We start from the raw sequence: 17,794 nt of genomic DNA on the forward strand, positions 1-17,794 counted from the left end.
GCGTGACACCATCCGTAATCAAGAAACGGGAGAAGACGCATCTCTGATGCTGGCCCAGGTTGTTACAGCTCGGCCCTATTCACCCCCATCCAAGCTGCCTTTCTGCCGGCAGACATCGGCAGCATCACCACCAGCAGTCAATTAGCAGTTTCATTTTCTGGTAGAAAATGCTAAAACCACATGCTGGGTCACCCCTACCCCCACCTCCCCCCCACATACAGAGAAAGTAATGGAAGAGTCGAAGAACTATAAAGGGAAATAAAATGAGCTTGTGGAGGGCCTTTGTTAGACTGGTCACCCACCTCAGGGGCTGAACTGGAGCCATTTAGCTGCATTGTTCTTTTTCCCGCGGATGTGGCAGACACTGTTGGTTGCCTTGCCAATAAGCATTACCCTGTCTTCCTGAAACCAGAACCCTGACCCCAAAGGCATGAGTCATGAGTGGTATAAGCCAGCCTGGCAAGCATGTTCTCCTTTGCCAGGAATTGGTCTAGAGGTGGGAAGATGCCTAGTTCTTGCCAATGAGACAGAAGAATTTATTGCAGCCCCTAGGAAAGATGTCTCTTCCTGAGAAGACAAAGATGTATGAAAAGAAATGAAATGAAACCCATACTCAAAGGACCTCAGACCATCACGTAAAGGGTCCGTGATGTGCCCTCCCACATGACTGCTGGATGGAACTTTCCATGCGCAGAGAAGAAGTGGCTGCAGACTGAGCAGACAGAGAGAACTCCCATGACCTGCAGGGGCTGGCCTGAGAGAAGAGATGCCGCCACAAGCCACAGGCCCTGGGCATGCTCTCTGTGCTTCACCCCTTCTGCACGAGGAGAGGCAGATTATTGTTAGCTGTGTGCAGTTATCAGTTCATCAACAGCCTCACCTGTGTGAGACAGACGTGAATGTCAGAAAACAAGGAATGAGATGAAGGAAAATAGACCTAGCAATAAAACACCGGCCACAGACAGAGACAAAGAGCCAAGTAAAGAGACACAGAACACAAAGGGCCCCACAGACTGGGCCACATAGTGCAGGACCTGCAGGAATCTCTCCATCACACCAGAGAAAAGTAAGAGAAAAGTCAGAGAAAAGTAAAATTATCTTCACTAAGTGCTGCTCTAAAAAGCCAGCATTCAGCCACTATGGAAAACAGTATGGAGGTTCCTCAAAAAAAATTAAACCTAGAATTACACATGATCCAGCAATTCCACTTCTGGGTTTACACCCAAGAGAACAGAAAGCAGGGCCTTGAAAATATCTATGTTCACAGCATCTTTATTCACAATGACCCAAAGGTGGAAGCAACCCAAGTGTCTACTGAATGGATCAGCAAAATGTGGCAAATACAGCATGTGGAATATTATTCAGCCTCAAAAAGGAAGGAAATTCTGATGTGGAATGAGCCTTATGGTAAGTGAAATGAGCCAGTCACAGAAGGACAAATCTTGTAAGATTCCACTTATATGAGGTACCTAGAGTAGGTAGCAGAAAAGCCGATGGCACCCAACTCCAGTACTCTTGCCTGGAAAATCCCCTGGGTGGGGGAGCCTGGTGGGCTGCAGTCCATGGGGTCGCTAAGAGTTGGACACGACTGAGCGACTTCACTTTCACTTTTCACTTTCATGCATTGGAGAAGGAAATGGCAACCCACTCCAGTGTTCTGCCTGGAGAATCCCAGGGACGGTGGAACCTGATGGCCTGCCGTCTATGGAGTCGCACAGAGTCGGACACGACTGAAGCGACTTAGCAGCAGCAGCAGAGTAGGTAGTCATAGAGATGGAAAATAGAATGGTGGTTGCTGGGACTGGGAGAGAGAGGGATAGGGAGTTACTGTTTAATCAGTGCAGAGTTTCCGTTTGGGGAGATAAAGTTCTGGAGCTGGATGGTGAGGATGGTTGTGTAACAACAAAAATGTACTTAATGCCACTGAAGTGAAGTGATGTGAAGTGAAAGTCTCTCAGTCGTGTCTGACTCTTTGCGACCCTATGGACTACACAGTCCATGGCATTCTCCAGGCCAGAATACTGGAGTGGGTAGCTGTTCCCTTCTCCAGGGGATCTTCCCAATCCAGGGTTCCAACCCAAGTCTCCTGCATTGCAGGCGGATTCTTTACCATCTGAGCCACCAGGGAAGCCCAAAAATACTGGAGTGGGTAGCCTATCCCTTCTCCAGAGAATCTTCCTGACCCAGGAATTGAACTGGGGTCTCCTGCATTGCAGGCGGATTCTTTACCAACTGAGTATTAGGGAAGCCCAAACTGTGCACTTAAAAATGGTTACATTGGTCAGTTTTGTTCTGTGGGCAGTCACTTCAGTCGTGTCCAACTCTTTGTGACCCTGTGGATTGTAGCCCGCCCAGCTCCTCTGTCCATGGGATTCTCCAGGCAAGAATACTGGAGTTGAGTTCCCATGCCCTCCTCCAGGGGATCTTCCCACATCGAACCCACATCTCTTGCATTGCAGTCACATTCTTTATCACTGAGTCGCCCAGGAAGCCCCTTATTCTGTATATTTTACCACAACTTTTAAAGGGCTAACACTATCTTTAAGAAAGATTTACATACTCTAATTAAATTCAAAAACATGAAGATTTTGGGGGCTTCCCTGGTGAATCAGTGGCAAAGAGTCCATCCCCCTGCCAAGGCAGGGGACACGGGTTCGCTCCTTGGTCCACAAGGATCCCATGTGCCGTGGAGCAACTAAGCCTGTGGGCCACAACTACTGAGCCTGCGCTCTAGAGCCTGGGAGCCGCAACTACTGAGCCCACCGTGTGCCACGGCCACCGAAGCCCACAAGCTCTAGAGCCCATGCTCTGCCACAAGAGAAGCCCCCGCAATGGGAAGCTCGAGCACCACTAGAGAGTAGCCCCGGCTGGCCACAACCAGAGAAAGCCCCCCAACCCCTGCAGCAAAAAGAGACACAGCACAGTCAAAAACAAATAAATAAACAATTTAAAAACATGACGATTCTTTAAAAGGTTAGCACTCAGCTATCTGGCAAACAGCAGTTCCAAAATGCCTCTTCTCTGATGGCTCCTTGCCACAGAGGTTGGCCTGTAGAGCTCTGTCTTCTTTACGTGCTTGAATCACAGTTCATCACACGTATGTAAGTTACTTATTCCTTCACTCAGCATTCACTGGGTACGCACCATGCCCCCCACGTCTGGTCCAGTCTGCTCATTAACTGTGATGAGCCACACGTGGGCCCGGCTTGGGTGTGGGTTTATCTGGCAAAGCCCAGAGTGTCCAGTAACCCCTGCGAGATGAGACGGCTGGGCTGTCAGCAACTAAACGGCACTAACTAAAAGGCTCCTCAAAAAGGAGCTGGAGACCTCACTGAAAAGGTAAGACATAAAAACATGAGAGATCAGAGATAGGTCACTGCAGACTGTCATGCCAACTGAGTGGCACAGAGCGTAAGTTTTAGAAAGATGGGACAGGCTACAAAATGTTAAAGCAGAAAGTCATGTTCCTTTGGTTTAGGAAATGGAGGTTCGGAGAAGCAAAGCAGTCTGTCCAAGGTCACATGGCCAGGATGGGTGACACTGCCAAGACTTGCCCCCCGTACTCAGTTCAACCTGTGCACCCTGTACCCTGCTGTTTAGAGTGTGATGCCTTCAGTAGGGGCAGGGGGCCGGGCAGGGGGCCAGCCTCGGGGCCAGCGTGAGCAATCCTGGAGTCCCACCCACCTCTGACTCCACCCTGGGGCCCCCACCTAGACAGTCAGTCCTGGGCTCTGTGTTCTGCATCCTTGCCTCAATAATTTATGCTTTAAGTCGATGACAGCACTTTCCAGAAAAAGAAATTATGCCTGGATGAGGAGAAAGAACAAATCCAGGCCAAGACTGTTTTCTTCAGTAGGATTGTGTCTTGAATCCCGCACCCCCCACCTCCAGTTTAATTGGATGACATCAAATTCCATTGAAAAATAGATTTCTTATTAGATTTGCAAACAGCCCACATCCATCACCCGCCCATTAAATGTAAATGGCTGTACTCTGAGCTCGAGATCTTTAACACTCTGAGGATCCTCAGGCTCCTAACAACCAAGCCCAGATTTTAAACCCCATTTCTCTGCTTCCTGATCCCACGGAATGCTCCAGAGAGGCACGGAGCGCTCACTTTCCGTTAGCAGCTGTCTGCCATAATCGCCGGCATGCACACATCAGGGCAGGGGTGGCTCTCAGAGGGATCTCGGCAGTGGAGGGCTGGGTTTGCAGCAAAGACAATGGAAAAAGTAACGACGAGGCAGGATGTTGGGAGAAGGGCTGATGAGGACATTGGGTTTTAAGAAACAAATTCCATTTTTCTTGGATGAAAAACTAGGGAACCTGGCTGAAGAGGAAATGGAGCTATCCCTGAATATATATGCATGAGTGTTAAGGACTCTGGGCTGGAGACAGGCCTGACTGGGCTGGAGACAGGCCTGTCTCCAGGCTAATTTGTGGTGGTCACACTGCTTCCAAATGGTCACTTCCTCTCCACTTATCCTTCTGTTCTTGGCCTCCCTCCTCCCTTGATAACGATGCAAGCACTGCCTTGGACCCTTCTCTTATTCCAAGTGCCTCTCCAGGCAGGATGTGGAGGGTGGGGCAGAGGGCAAGGGAATCTCAGATGACTGTAAGTGATGCAGAGCTTCAAGCCAGTTCCCCTCCACCGATGGCCACATGCCCAGCTCACTTCCTCCTCCCTTCACTAGCAACACACAGTGAAGCCTGCAACTCCAGTGACTGAGTTGGAGCAGATCGAATTTTCCCCCATGGAAGAGGTCTAGGTCCACAACTGAGTCCCACTGCGAGTGATTTTTCCCTGGAGGTAGCCAGCCACCGACACACTCTCCCCGAGAAAAAGGTGTGCATAGCACAGACAGGAGCGGCTCCCACGGCTGAAGCCATGTGTGGTCTGATGGAAAATAGTCTATCTAATTGTTTTCACATTCTGAACCTCCCAGTTAAAATTCCCATCTGATGCCTGAACGTCGCCAGAGTTTGCATCCAGGCAAGGTGGAGGGAATTCTCTTTTGTAAGAGAGACTCAGCTGCAAATTATGGGCTCTGCCACCTTTAACCACCCTACAAGGTCTCACATGTAGTAGAGTGAGCACGTGAGTCACATGTGCTGTGGGCAGGCTGCGGCTTGTGGATTCCATTCAGTAGCCCACGGTGCTTTTCAAAAAACAATATGTGTTCAGCCTTTTGAAAATCCAGTCCTGTGCTGCAGAACACTGCTGCACCCACCACTAGGAAGAAGGGGATGAGGGATATGTCCCTCAGTGGGAGTTCCAGAGAGTTCTGTGAGTCAACAGTCGGGAGAATGGGGACAGTTCAGTGTGCGTATCTGTGGCCTAACTTTGGGAATGCTTTTTGAAAAAAATCACAACTTGTGTGCCTTACAAAAGCCACCTTTCTAACAAGATTAATTCAGATGATAGTTGCTATTTCTCCAGGATGATAAATCTAGAGATCCATGTACTCTCTCATTCATTCACTCACTGAATATTGTGTCACACTAGCATGTGCTGAATACTTGAGGTGTTGAGGATTCACGAGTGAGAAAAAGAGAAGAATCACTGTCCTTGTAGACCTTCCATTCCAGGGGGTCTCTCAGGGACAGGTCACTTAAAGAGATCCCGCTGGAGGTTCATGCTTTAGACCCCCCATCAAGCCCTCTGAGGTGCCAGAGGACACCATCTGAGCCACTCAGCACATGCTTAATATCACCCTGCTGACACCAGGCACCTCTCCAATGCTGCAAGGATGCCCCAGAGTCTCCAATTTTTGTTCTTCCTTTATATCAAGGAAAGATGCAATGTCCCCCTTCTTAGAGACCCTCAAGGGTCTCATCTTGAGACTTCCCTTGTGGTCCAGCGGCTAAGACTCTGAGCACCCAATGCAGGGAGCCTGGATTCCATCCCGGGTAAGGGTACTAGATGCCACATGCCACAGCTAAAGATCCCGCATGCTGCAACAAAGATCAAAAATCCGGCATGCTGCAACTAAGACCCGGCACACTCAAATAAATAAAAGTAAATGTTAAATTTAAAAAGTGTCTCATCGGGTAGGACCGGAAGAAACCAGCTCCTTTTCCCTCCAACTCTGGACCCAGCCTTTTCTTTCTCTAAGTCCCAAATACATGTTGTGAGGATAAGGAGGTGGGGGCATGCATCCTCATTTCAGATAGGCGAGAGCTTCAGCTGGTGCCTTGACTTCATTAAAGGAAACCAGTGGGCAAACCTAGTCTATGCACTGTCTAAAAATCAACCCCATCACAGGATCAGGCGAGACAAAAGATAAAATAAGGGGCAGAATGATGTCAGCGAGCACAAATGCTGAGAACAAGCACACCTGCTGGAGATCTGCAAGAAAAACGAAAGCCAGCAGGGCCATCTGTGGAACAAGCCCCTCTTCCATATGCGGTGCAACTTACTTCTGCAGGTCTTCTGATCGGGATTCAGGGTAAAGCCTTTCAGGCAGCGGCAGGCATAGGAATCATCTGTGTTAACACACTCATGCTGGCATCCATGGTTAGGTGAGGCACAGTAGTCTATCTCTGCAAAGAAAGAAAAATCATAATGATGAACCAAACTGGAAATCTAGCATAGGAAAACCAAAGGACTCACAATCTTAACTTTCCCTAAACAGATATATTCCTATGACCTCAAACACTCAAAACACTCAGGCCATCGAGGGATCTCTCAATGAAGCTATTTCTGTGTTTAGGGATATGGCCTCCCCAGAAGAGGACTTTCTTGACATATTACAAGATGTTTATGCCTTGTGAAGAGGCTTTCCTTGTCCTGGTTCATGTCAGAGCCACCAAAATGTAAGCGTTGTTCGTTGTGCTGCAGGCTGGGAAGAGGGAGCCTCGCTGAATGTTTTACAGAAGGCATGCAACTAAAACGATGACTTCAAATCACTTAACTGAGTGAAACACTTAGCCAAGCAGTATACGAGATCAAACCCTGGAAAAAAGGCCTGAAAGTGAAAGGCATCCTTTGAGGCAAAATTCCTCCCTGTTACATTATTGGCCTCATCTGCACTTAAATCATATCAAGATTTCACAGCTCTAGGTATATAGTGTTGTTGTTTTAGTCACTAAATCGTATCCGACTCTTTGGTGACCTCATGGACTATAGCCCACAAGGTCCTCTGTCCATGGGATTATCCAAGCAAGAATACTGGAGTGGTTGCCATTTCCTCCTCCAGGGGATCTTTCTGACCTAGGGATCAAACCCAGGCAGGCAGATCCTTTACCACTGAGCCACCAGAGAAGCCCAGGTACACATTAATTTAAACCAAAATAGAAAAAAAAGGTCACATGGAATTTTTAATAATGACATATTATTGTGTAAGTATTTTGTAGATATGGAATGGGACTCTTCTACTGATGGGTCTGAAACTTGAATGTATTGTCTAAAATTACTTGAAATAAGTGGCCACTGATGGGGTCTTAAGAGAAGTTTTTCTGTTTCAATGAGGGTTTTCATTGTTTCAAGGAACATATGAACTACATATATCATTTTCATAATGAAGCATTTGGTATAAATGAGTTTTCCCACCCTATACCAAAGGAAACAAAATGATTAAGAGAAAAGTGCACAGTATTCTCAAAGGGAAAAATATTGAGCGGATGCCAACTCTTCCCAATTTAAAGTCAAGGAAAATTTTAAACACTGAAAAAAAAAGAACAGAATAGTATAATAAATCCACATGTATATCACTTGACTTCAAGAGAATCAATCTACAGCAAACCTACAGCAAACCAGTCAACCTACATGGGATATGTATACTCCTATATCCCATGTGAAGATGCCATATAACTTGAAGCTAAACTCCAGATGTTATATCATTTTGTCCATAAATATTTCATAATGTATCCTTAAAAGGCTGGAATTCTTTAAACATATAACTGCAATACATAATCATCTATAAAGTATTTTTTAAAAACTTTCTTATTTGGAAATGATTTTAAATTTACAAAAGTTACAAACATAAAAATACCAGCAGACAGGTAAAAGAAGCACCTGCGACTCTCTATCCACACTCACCTATTGTTCATATTTACCCCATTTGCTTTATCATTTGTTCATCTCTGAATTATTTGAGAGTAAGCTATACACTTACTCAGTTTAAAATTACACTTGTTTAGTCGCTCAGTCGTGCCCAACTCTTTGCGACCCTGTGGACTGTAGCCCACGAGGCTCCTCTGTCCATGGAATTTTCCAGGCAAGAATACTGGAGTGGGTTGCCATTTCCTTCTCCAAAGCTATACATATTGCCACCCTTTTCCCTTAAACACAGCTTGTACTTCCTAAGAGTAGGTATCAGTTCAGTATCAGTTCAGTCACTCAGTCATGTCCGACTCTGTGTGACCCCATGAACTGCAGCACACTAGGCCTCCCTGTACATCACCAACTCCCGCAGTCCACCCAAACCCATGTCCATTGAGTCAGTGATGCCATCCAACCATTTCATCCTGTCGTCCCCTTCTCCTCTTGCCCTCAATCTTTCCCAGAATCAGGATCTTTTCCAATGAGTCAGCTCTTCTCATCAGGTGGCCAAAGTACTGGAGTTTCAGCTTCAACATCAGTCCTTCCAGTGAACACCCAGCACTGATCTCCTTTAGGATGGACTGGTTGGATCTCCCTGCAATCCAAGGGACTCTCAAGAGTCTTCTCCAACACCACAGTTCAAAAGCATCAATTCTTTGGTGCTCAGCTTTCTTCACAGTACAACTCTCACATCCATACATGACTACTGGAAAAACCACAGCCTTGACTAGATGGACCTTTGTTGACAAAGTAATGTCTCTGCTTTTCAATATGCTGTCTAGGTTGGTCATAACTTTCCCTCCAAGGAGAAAGCGTCTTTTAATTTCATGGCTGCAATCACCATCTGCAGTGATTTTGGAGCCCAGAAAAATAAAGTCTGACACTGTTTCCACTGTTTCCCCATCTATTTGCCAGTGATATAACCACAGTGTAGCCATAACTTCATAAATTTACATTTATACAAGACTTTTATTTAATCTACCATCCACATTTTAGTCTTCTCAGCTGATCTAATAATATTCTTTACAGTATTTTTTACCCTCTAGTATGGAATATACTAAAGTGTCAGGGATTATATTTAATTTCATGTATGCTTAGCCTCCTTTAATCTAGAAACCATGTTGTCTGTTATGGCCATTTAAATTAAAATGGAATGGAAATAGCCTAAATGCCTATTGACAGATGAATGGATAAAGAAGGGGTGGTGTATACAGGTATATAAATGATAGAATATTATTCAGCCATAAAAAGAACAAAATAATGCCATTTGCAGCAACATGGATGAATCTAGAGATTATTGTATTAAGTGAAGTAAGTCAGATAGAGAAAGACAAATACTATAGGATATCATTTATATGTGGAATCTAAAGCACAACAGAAATGAACAGATCTATGAAACAGAAACATACTCACAGGTGTAGCGAACAGACTTGTGGGTGCCAGGGAGAGGGGAGGTGTGGAGGGAAGGATTGGGAGTTTGGGATGAGTAGATGCAAACTAGTATGTGTAGGATGGATAAACAACAGGTGCGGAGCACAGGGGACTGTATGCAATATCCTGTGATAAACCACAGTGGAAAAGAATACCGAGGCCATACATACATATAGCTGAATCACTTGCTCTACAGCAGAAATTAAACACAATATTGTAAATCAACTATACTTCAGTAAATTTTTTTAAAAAATTTAAAACATTTGATTTTACATTTGGGTTTATTTTCCATTATACTGAAAATATAGGTACAAAGGGACATTAACATTATATACACTTATCATTTCATATATTTATATGTGTATATGTATACTTTCAAAGTAAGAATAACAATTCTATTAATGCTAGGACTGCTAGAAACAGTTAAAGCTCTTTTGTTTTTTGGATATCTGCCACTTGGGGTGTAACGTCAATATATTCCATGCCCATCACTTAAAATAATTCTCTTGGTGATTATGCCAACAACCTGATTTACAGTTAGGCTCATTTGCTTCAATCTGTGTTCTGTAGGCAGTTCTCCAACACCAATTTAGAGCCCTGTAATTTAATTCAGTTCTGACACTAACTACCTACAGTTAACATCCAGTCTCACAAGGTAAAGTGTAAGGTCCCCAACAAGACTGCCCTTACTTCAGACACCAGTTTTCAGGGGGGTACCCAGCCTACCTTCACTTCTGCAAAGCCACCTACAATCCTGGGGGTACCCACAACCAGTTCCTCTCAGTAGAACTCAGGAAAGTGCTATACTTACAGTTACCATAATCAAGATGGTTTTAGCTCTTCCTTTCCAATCTAGATTTCATTTCTTCCTTTCCTTTTCACTTCCTTATTACAATGGTTAGAAGCTTAGTTGCTCAGTTGTGTCCAACTCTTTGCGACCCATGGACTATACAGTCCATGGAATTCTCCAGGCCAGAATACTGGCAAGGGTCGCCTTTCCCTTCTCCAGGGGATCTTCCCAACCCAGGGATCCAACCCAGGTCTCCCGCATTACAGGCGGATTCTTTACCAACTGAGCCACAAGGGAAGCCCTCAGAACCTTACAGGCTGTGCTAAATAGAAGTGATGAGAGTGGGTATCCTGTTTTACTCCTCATCTAATAAGGAAAGCATTCAATCTTTCATCAGTCAGCACGACGTTAGCGGATAATTTTTTCACTGATGCACTGATCAGACTGAGGCAATTCTCTTCAAGCCTAGCTTGCTGAGAGGTTTTTTTTTTTTTTTTTTTTTTTTTTTAAGCATAAATGAGTGTCAGGTCTTGCCCAGTGCTCTTTCTGTATATACTGAATTGGATCATACAGTTTCTACTTTTTGTATGTTAATGTTTTAAATTTCATTAATCAAGCTTTGAATGTTAAATCATCCTTGAATTCCCGGGATAAATCTCAGGAAGTATTATCCTTTTCATATATTGTGGAATTTGCTAAAAACAAAGATCTTCTGCATGTATTTCATGAAGGATATTTGTGTCATTTTCTTTTCTTATAATGTCCCTTTCTGGGTTTGCTATCCTGCAGGCCTTAGAGAATACATTGAAGAATGATCCTTTCTCTCCCATTTTCTGGAAAAATTTATATGAAACTGGCATTAGTTCTTCCTCAAATGGTATAAATTGGTAGAACTTACCAGTTAAGTCAGCTAGCCCTGGAATTTTCTTTGTGGAAAGGTTTATAAGTATAAGTTCAATTTCTTTTACTAGAGAGAGGCCTATTCAGATGATCTATTTCTTCTTGAGTTCATTTTAGAAGTTTGTGAATCCAACAACATGTAAAAAAGATTATACACCACGACCAAGTTGGATTCATCTCAGAGTCACAAGGATGGCTCGGCACACACAAATCAATCAATATGATACACCACATCAACAAAGGAAAGTAAAAAATCACATGATCATCTCAACAGATGCAGAAAAAGCACTTGATGAAATTCAACATTCATTCACGATTAAAAACTCTTACCAAAGTGATTATAGAGGCTATTTATGACAAACCCACAGCTGACATAGTACTCAATGGTGAAAAGTGGAAAACCTCCCCACTAATATCTGGAACTAGACAAGAATGCCCATTCTCACCACTTCTATTGAACATAGTACTGGAAGTCCTAGCCGCAGCTACCAGGAAAGAAAAATAAATAAAAAGTATCCAAATTGGAAGGGAAGAGGCAAAATTGTCATTATATGCAGATAACATAATACCATATATTTAAAAACCTAAAAACTCCACACAAAAACTAACAGAACTGATAAACAAGTTCAGCAAGGTAGTAGGATACAAGATTAACATATAGAAACTGGTTTTATTTCTTTACAGTAACAATGAAATGTCAGAAAGGGAAAGGAAAAAGGCAATTCCTTTTTTAAAAAGGAATTACATCAAAAAAAGATAAAAATACTTAGAATAAACCTGACCAAGGAGGTGGGAGATTTATATGCTGAGAACTATAAAGCACTGTTACAGGAAACTGAAGATGATTTAAAGAAATGAAAAAATATCCTATTTTTATTGGATTAGAAGAATTAATATTGTTAAGATAGCCATACTACTAAAAGCAATTTACAGATTTAATATGATCCCCACCAAATTACTCATGATATTTTTCACAGAACTGGAACAAATGAACCTAAAATTTATATGGAAGTATAAAGATTCCTAAGCAATCCTGAGGGAAAAGAACAAAGCAGAAGACATAAGACTTCAGAAAATAACTATAAAGCTACCGTAATCAAAACAGTATGGGGAACTCTCCTGGTGGTCAAGCGGTTAAGACCCTGCTCTCCCAATCCACGGGGCCTGGGTACAATCCCTGCTCAGGGAACTAGATCCTACATGCTGCAACTAAAGATCGCATGCCACAGCTACAGATCCTGCATGCTACAACTAAAGGTCCCGTATGCTGCAACAAAGCTCAAGATCCCATGTGCTGCAACTAAGACCCAGCGTAGCCAAAGAAATAAATTAATTAAAACAAAATATTTTTAAGAAATCAGCCTGGTATTAGCACCAAAACAGACATATGAGTCAATGAAACAGAATAGATAGCCCAGAAATAAATACGCATACCTATGGACAAAAGAGGTAAGACTATACATACAATGGGGGAAAGACAGTCTCTTCAGCAAGTGGTGTTCGGAAAGTTGGACAGCCACATGTAAATCAATGCAGTTAGAACATATCCTTACATGATACACAATAATAAACTCAAAACTAGCTTAAAGACTTAAATACAAGACATGAGACCATAAAATTTCTAGAAGATAAGATAGGCAAAACAGTCTCTGACGTAAATCATATCAATGTCAATCTCCCAAGACAACAGACACAAAAGCAAATATGAATAAATGGTGAGAGTTGGACTGTGAAGAAAGCTGAGCACCAAAGAATTGATGCTTTTGAACTGTGGTGTTGGAGAAGACTCTTGAGAGTCCCTTGGACTGCAAGGAGATCCAACCAGTCCATTCAAAAGGAGATCAGTCCTGGGTGTTCATTGGAAGGAATGATGCTAAAGCTGAAACTCCAGTACTTTGGCCACCTCATGGGAAGAGTTGACTCGTTGGAAAAGACTCTGATGCTGGGAGGGATTGGGGGCAGGAGGAGAAGGGGATGACAGAGGATGAGATGGCTGGATGGCATCACCGACTCGATGGACGTGAGTTTGAGTGAACTCCGGGAGATGGTGATGGACAAGGAGGCCTGGCGTGCTGCGATTCATGGGGTCACAAGCGACTGAACTGACTGACTGACTTAATCAAACTTATAAACTTTTGCACAGCAAAGGAAGCCATAAACAAAATTAAAAGAAAACCTATGGACTGGGAGAAAAAAAATATTTGCAAATGATGCGACCAACAAGGGCTTAATTTCCAAAATATACAAACAGCTCACACAACTCAATAACAAAAAACAAACAACCCAATTAAAAAATTGGCAGAAGACCCAAATAGACATCAGGAGCTTCCTGGGTGGTGCTAGTGGTAAAGAACTCGCCTGCCAATATAGGAGACATAAGAGATGCAGGTTTGATCCCTAGGTCGGAAAGAGTCTCTGGAGGAGGGCACGGCCACCAACTCCAGTATTCTTGCCTGGAGAATCCCATGGACAACAGTTGGACACTACTGAAGCGACTTAGCATGGATACATGCAGATAGACATTTCTCCAAAGAAGACATACAGATGATCAACATCATTAATTATTAGAGAAATGGAAGTCAAAACTATAATGAGGTACCACCTCACACTGGCCAGAATGGCCACCATTAAAAAGTCTACAAATAACAAATGCCGGAGAGGGTGTGGAGAAAAGGGAATCCTCTTACACTGTTGGTGAGAATGTAAATTGATGTGGCCACTATGGAAAACAATACGAAGTTTTCTAAAAAGACTAAAAATAAAGTTGCCACAGGATCCAGAAATCCCACTCCTGGACACATATCCAAAAGAAACTATATTTCAAAGAGATACATGCACTCCAAAGTTCATAGCAGCACTATTTACAATAGCCAAGACATGGAAACAATCTACATGTCCATTGACAGATGAATGAATAAAGATGTGGTATATATACACACAGTGGAATATTACTTGGCCATAAAAAAGAGTGAAATAATGCCATTTGCAGTTACATAGATGGATCTACAGATTATCATATTAAGTGAAGCCAGAAAGAGAAAGACAAAAACCATGTATCACTTTATATGTGGAATTTTAAGTATGACACAGGGAACCTATCTGTGAAACAAAAAGACTCAGAGACACAGAGAACAGACTTGTGGTTGCCAGGGGGCAGGGAGTGCAGGGGAGGATGGCGTTGGAAGTTTGCGGTTAGCAGATGCAAACTATTGTCTATAGAAAGGATACACAACAGGCCCTGCTGTATACGCAGGGAACCATATTCAGTACCCTATAATAAACCATAACAGAAAAGAAAATATGAGTAGTTTGAGTCTTTCAAGGAATTTGTTTGAAGTTACTGGCATAAATTTGTTCATTAATTTCTCTTATTATCCTTTCAATGTTTATAGGATCTATAGTGATGTCCACTCTCTCATTCCTGATGCTAGAAATTTGTGTCTTCTCTCTTTTCTCCCCCCTGACCAGTCTGGCTACTGATTCATCAATTTTACTAAGTCTCAAAAAACCACTTTCTGATTGTACTAGTTTTCTCTGTTGGTTTCTCTGTTAGTTTTGTCTGTTTCTCTGTTGGTTACCCATCATCTATTTCTTTAACTTCAGCTCAGATATTTATTTCCTTTCTTTTGCACATCAATTAATTATGTGAAAAAGTGTTAACCTCACTGTTCATTAACTCATTCACTTATTCATTTAATAAGTATTCTCTGAACATCTACCATAGGTCAGGCACTGGAATCAGCAGTGGGCAAAAAGGTACAGTCCTTTTCCTCATAGAACTAATAGGAGTCACTTACAATTTCTTATAGTGGAACAGATTGTTCATTAATCAAATGACACCAATGAATAAACATTTATAAGTTGAACATACATAGTTTTATGAAGAAATGATAACTAAAGACTTAATAAATAAAGTGATGACTACTAGTAAGTCAGTGAAAAAATTTTACAGGCAATTTTACGGTATAGCATAAAAACTGGTACAAAGGTTTTGGCAAATAATTTTGTAATATACATCAAAAGCCTTAAAAGTGTTAATAGCCTTTGACTCAATACATTTCCTTTCATGCTTTGTTCCTAAGAAAATGAAAAGAAATGCAAAGATTTATAGTCAAGAACATTTATCACAATACAATTTGAATAGTTTAAAAAGTGTTGTATAAACTGTGATACATACATGTGATATTATCAGACATTAAAATGTTTTTGATAAAGTTTAAATGACACAGGAAAATGCTCATGATTTTATGTTACACTGTGCTTAGTTGCTCAGTCGTGTCTGACTCTTCGAGACCCCATGGACTGTAGCCCACCAGGCTCTTCCATCCATGGGGATTCTCCAGGCAAGAATACTTGAGTGGGTTGCCACACCCTCCTCCAGGGGATCTTCCCAACCCGGGATCGAATCCAGGTCTCTTGCATTGTGGGCAGATTCTTTACCATCTGAGCCACCAGGGAAGCCTTTTATGTTACACTATAGACCATGAACTCCTTATTGCCAAATTCAGACTTAAATTGAAGAAAGTAGGGGAAACCACTAGACCATTCAGGTATGACCTAAATCAAATCCCTTATGATTATACAGTGGAAGTGAGAAATAGATTTAAGGGCCTAGATCTGATAGATAGAGTGCCTGATGAACTATGGAATGAGGTTCGTGACATTGTACAGGAGACAGGGATCAAGACCATTCCCATAGAAAAGAAATGCAAAAAAGCAAAATGGCTGTCTGGGGAGGCCTTACAAATAGCTGTGAAAAGAAGAGAAGCGAAAAAGCAAAGGAGAAAAGGAAAGATATAAACATCTGAATGCAGAGTTCCAAAGAATAGCAAGAAGAGATAAGAAAGCCTTCTTCAGCGATCAATGCAAAGAAATAGAGGAAAACAACAGAATGGGAAAGACTAGGGATCTCTTCAAGAAAATCAGAGATACCAAAGGAACATTTCATACAAAGATGAGCTCGATAAAGGACAGAAATGGTATGGACCTAACAGAAGCAGAAGATGTTAAGAAGAGATGGCAAGAATACATAGAAGAACTGTACAAAAAAGATCTTCACAACCCAGATAATCACGATGATGTGATCACTGACCTAGAGCCAGACATCCTGGAATGTGAAGTCAAGTGGGCCTTAGAAAGCATCACTACGAACAAAGCTAGTGGAGGTGATAGAATTCCAGTTGAGCTATTCCAAATCCTGAAAGATGATGCTGTGAAAGTGCTGCACTCAATATGCCAGCAAATTTGGAAAACTCAGCAGTGGCCACAGGACTGGAAAAGGTCAGTTTTCATTCCAATCCCAAAGAAAGGCAATGCCAAAGAATGCTCAAACTACCACACAATTGCACTCATCTCACACGCTAGTAAAGTAATGCTCAAAATTCTCCAAGCCAGGCTTCAGCAATATGTGAACCGTGAACTTCCTGATGTTCAAGCTGGTTTTAGAAAAGGCAGAGTAACCAAAGATCAAATTGGCAACATCCGCTGGATCATCGAAAAAGCAAGAGAGTTCCAGAAAAACATCTATTTCTGCTTTATTGACTATGCCAAAGCCTTTGACTGTGTGGATCACAATAAACTGTGGAAAATTCTGAAAGAGATGGGAATACCAGACCACCTGATCTGCCTCTTGAGAAACCTGTATGCAGGTCAGGAAGCAACAGTTAGAACTGGACATGGAACAACAGACTGGTTCCAAATAGGAAAAGGAGTTCGTCAAGGCTGTATATTGTCACCCTGTTTATTTAACTTATATGCAGAGTACATCATGAGAAATGCTGGACTGGAAGAAACACAAGCTGGAATCAAGACTGCCGAGAGAAATATCAATCACCTCAGATATGCAGATGACACCACCCTTATGGCAGAAAGTGAAGAGGAATTCAAAAGCTTCTTGATGAAGGTGAAAGTGGAGAGTGAAAAAGTTGGCTTAAAGCTCAACATTCAGAAAACGAAGATCATGGCATCCGGTCCCACCACTTCATGGGAAATAGATGGGGAAACAGTGGAAACAGTGTCAGACTTGATTTTTCTGGGCTCCAAAATCACTACAGATGGTGACTGCAGCCATGAAATTAAAAGACGCTTACTCCTTGGAAGGAAAGTTATGACCAACCTAGATGGCATATTCAAAAGCAGAGACATTACTTTGCCAACAAAGATTCGTCTAGTCAAGGCTATGGTTTTTCCTGTGGTCATGTATGGATGTGAGAGTTGGACTGTGAAGAAGGCTGAGCACCGAAGAATGGATGCTTTTGAACTGTGGTGTTGGAGAAGACTCTTGAGAGTCCCTTGGACTGCAAGGAGATCCAACCAGTCCATTCTGAAGGAGATCAGCCCTGGGATTTCTTTGGAAGGAATGATGCTAAAGCTGAAACTCCAGTACTTTGGCCACCTCATGGGAAGAGTTGACTCATTGGAAAAGACTCTGATGCTGGGAGGGATTGTGGGCAGGAGGAGAAGGGGACGACAGAGGATGAAATGGCTGGATGGCATCACTGACTCGATGGATGTGAGTCTGAGTGAACTCCAGGAGTTGGTGATGGACAGGGAGGCCTGGCGTGCTGCGATTCATGGGGTCGCAGAGTCGGACAAGACTGAGCGACTGATCTGATCTGATATGATCTCAA

At 42.7% G+C, this 17,794-nt stretch overlaps 1 protein-coding gene across 2 annotated transcripts in view; it reads right to left on the minus strand.

The window, feature by feature from the left end:
• The window catches only part of MATN2 (matrilin 2), a 173,001-nt gene that overhangs the window by 33,849 nt on the left and 121,358 nt on the right, over window positions 1-17,794 (minus strand). For both annotated transcript variants that reach the window (XM_070802859.1, XM_019973906.2), the window contains exon 7: window positions 6,421-6,543. In XM_070802859.1, the coding sequence (XP_070658960.1) occupies window positions 6,421-6,543 (123 nt within the window). The remainder of the gene's footprint in view (window positions 1-6,420; window positions 6,544-17,794) is intronic.

This window comes from Bos indicus, chromosome 14 (genome assembly GCF_029378745.1).
Source record: "Bos indicus isolate NIAB-ARS_2022 breed Sahiwal x Tharparkar chromosome 14, NIAB-ARS_B.indTharparkar_mat_pri_1.0, whole genome shotgun sequence".
Classification (NCBI taxonomy): Eukaryota; Metazoa; Chordata; class Mammalia; order Artiodactyla; family Bovidae; genus Bos; species Bos indicus.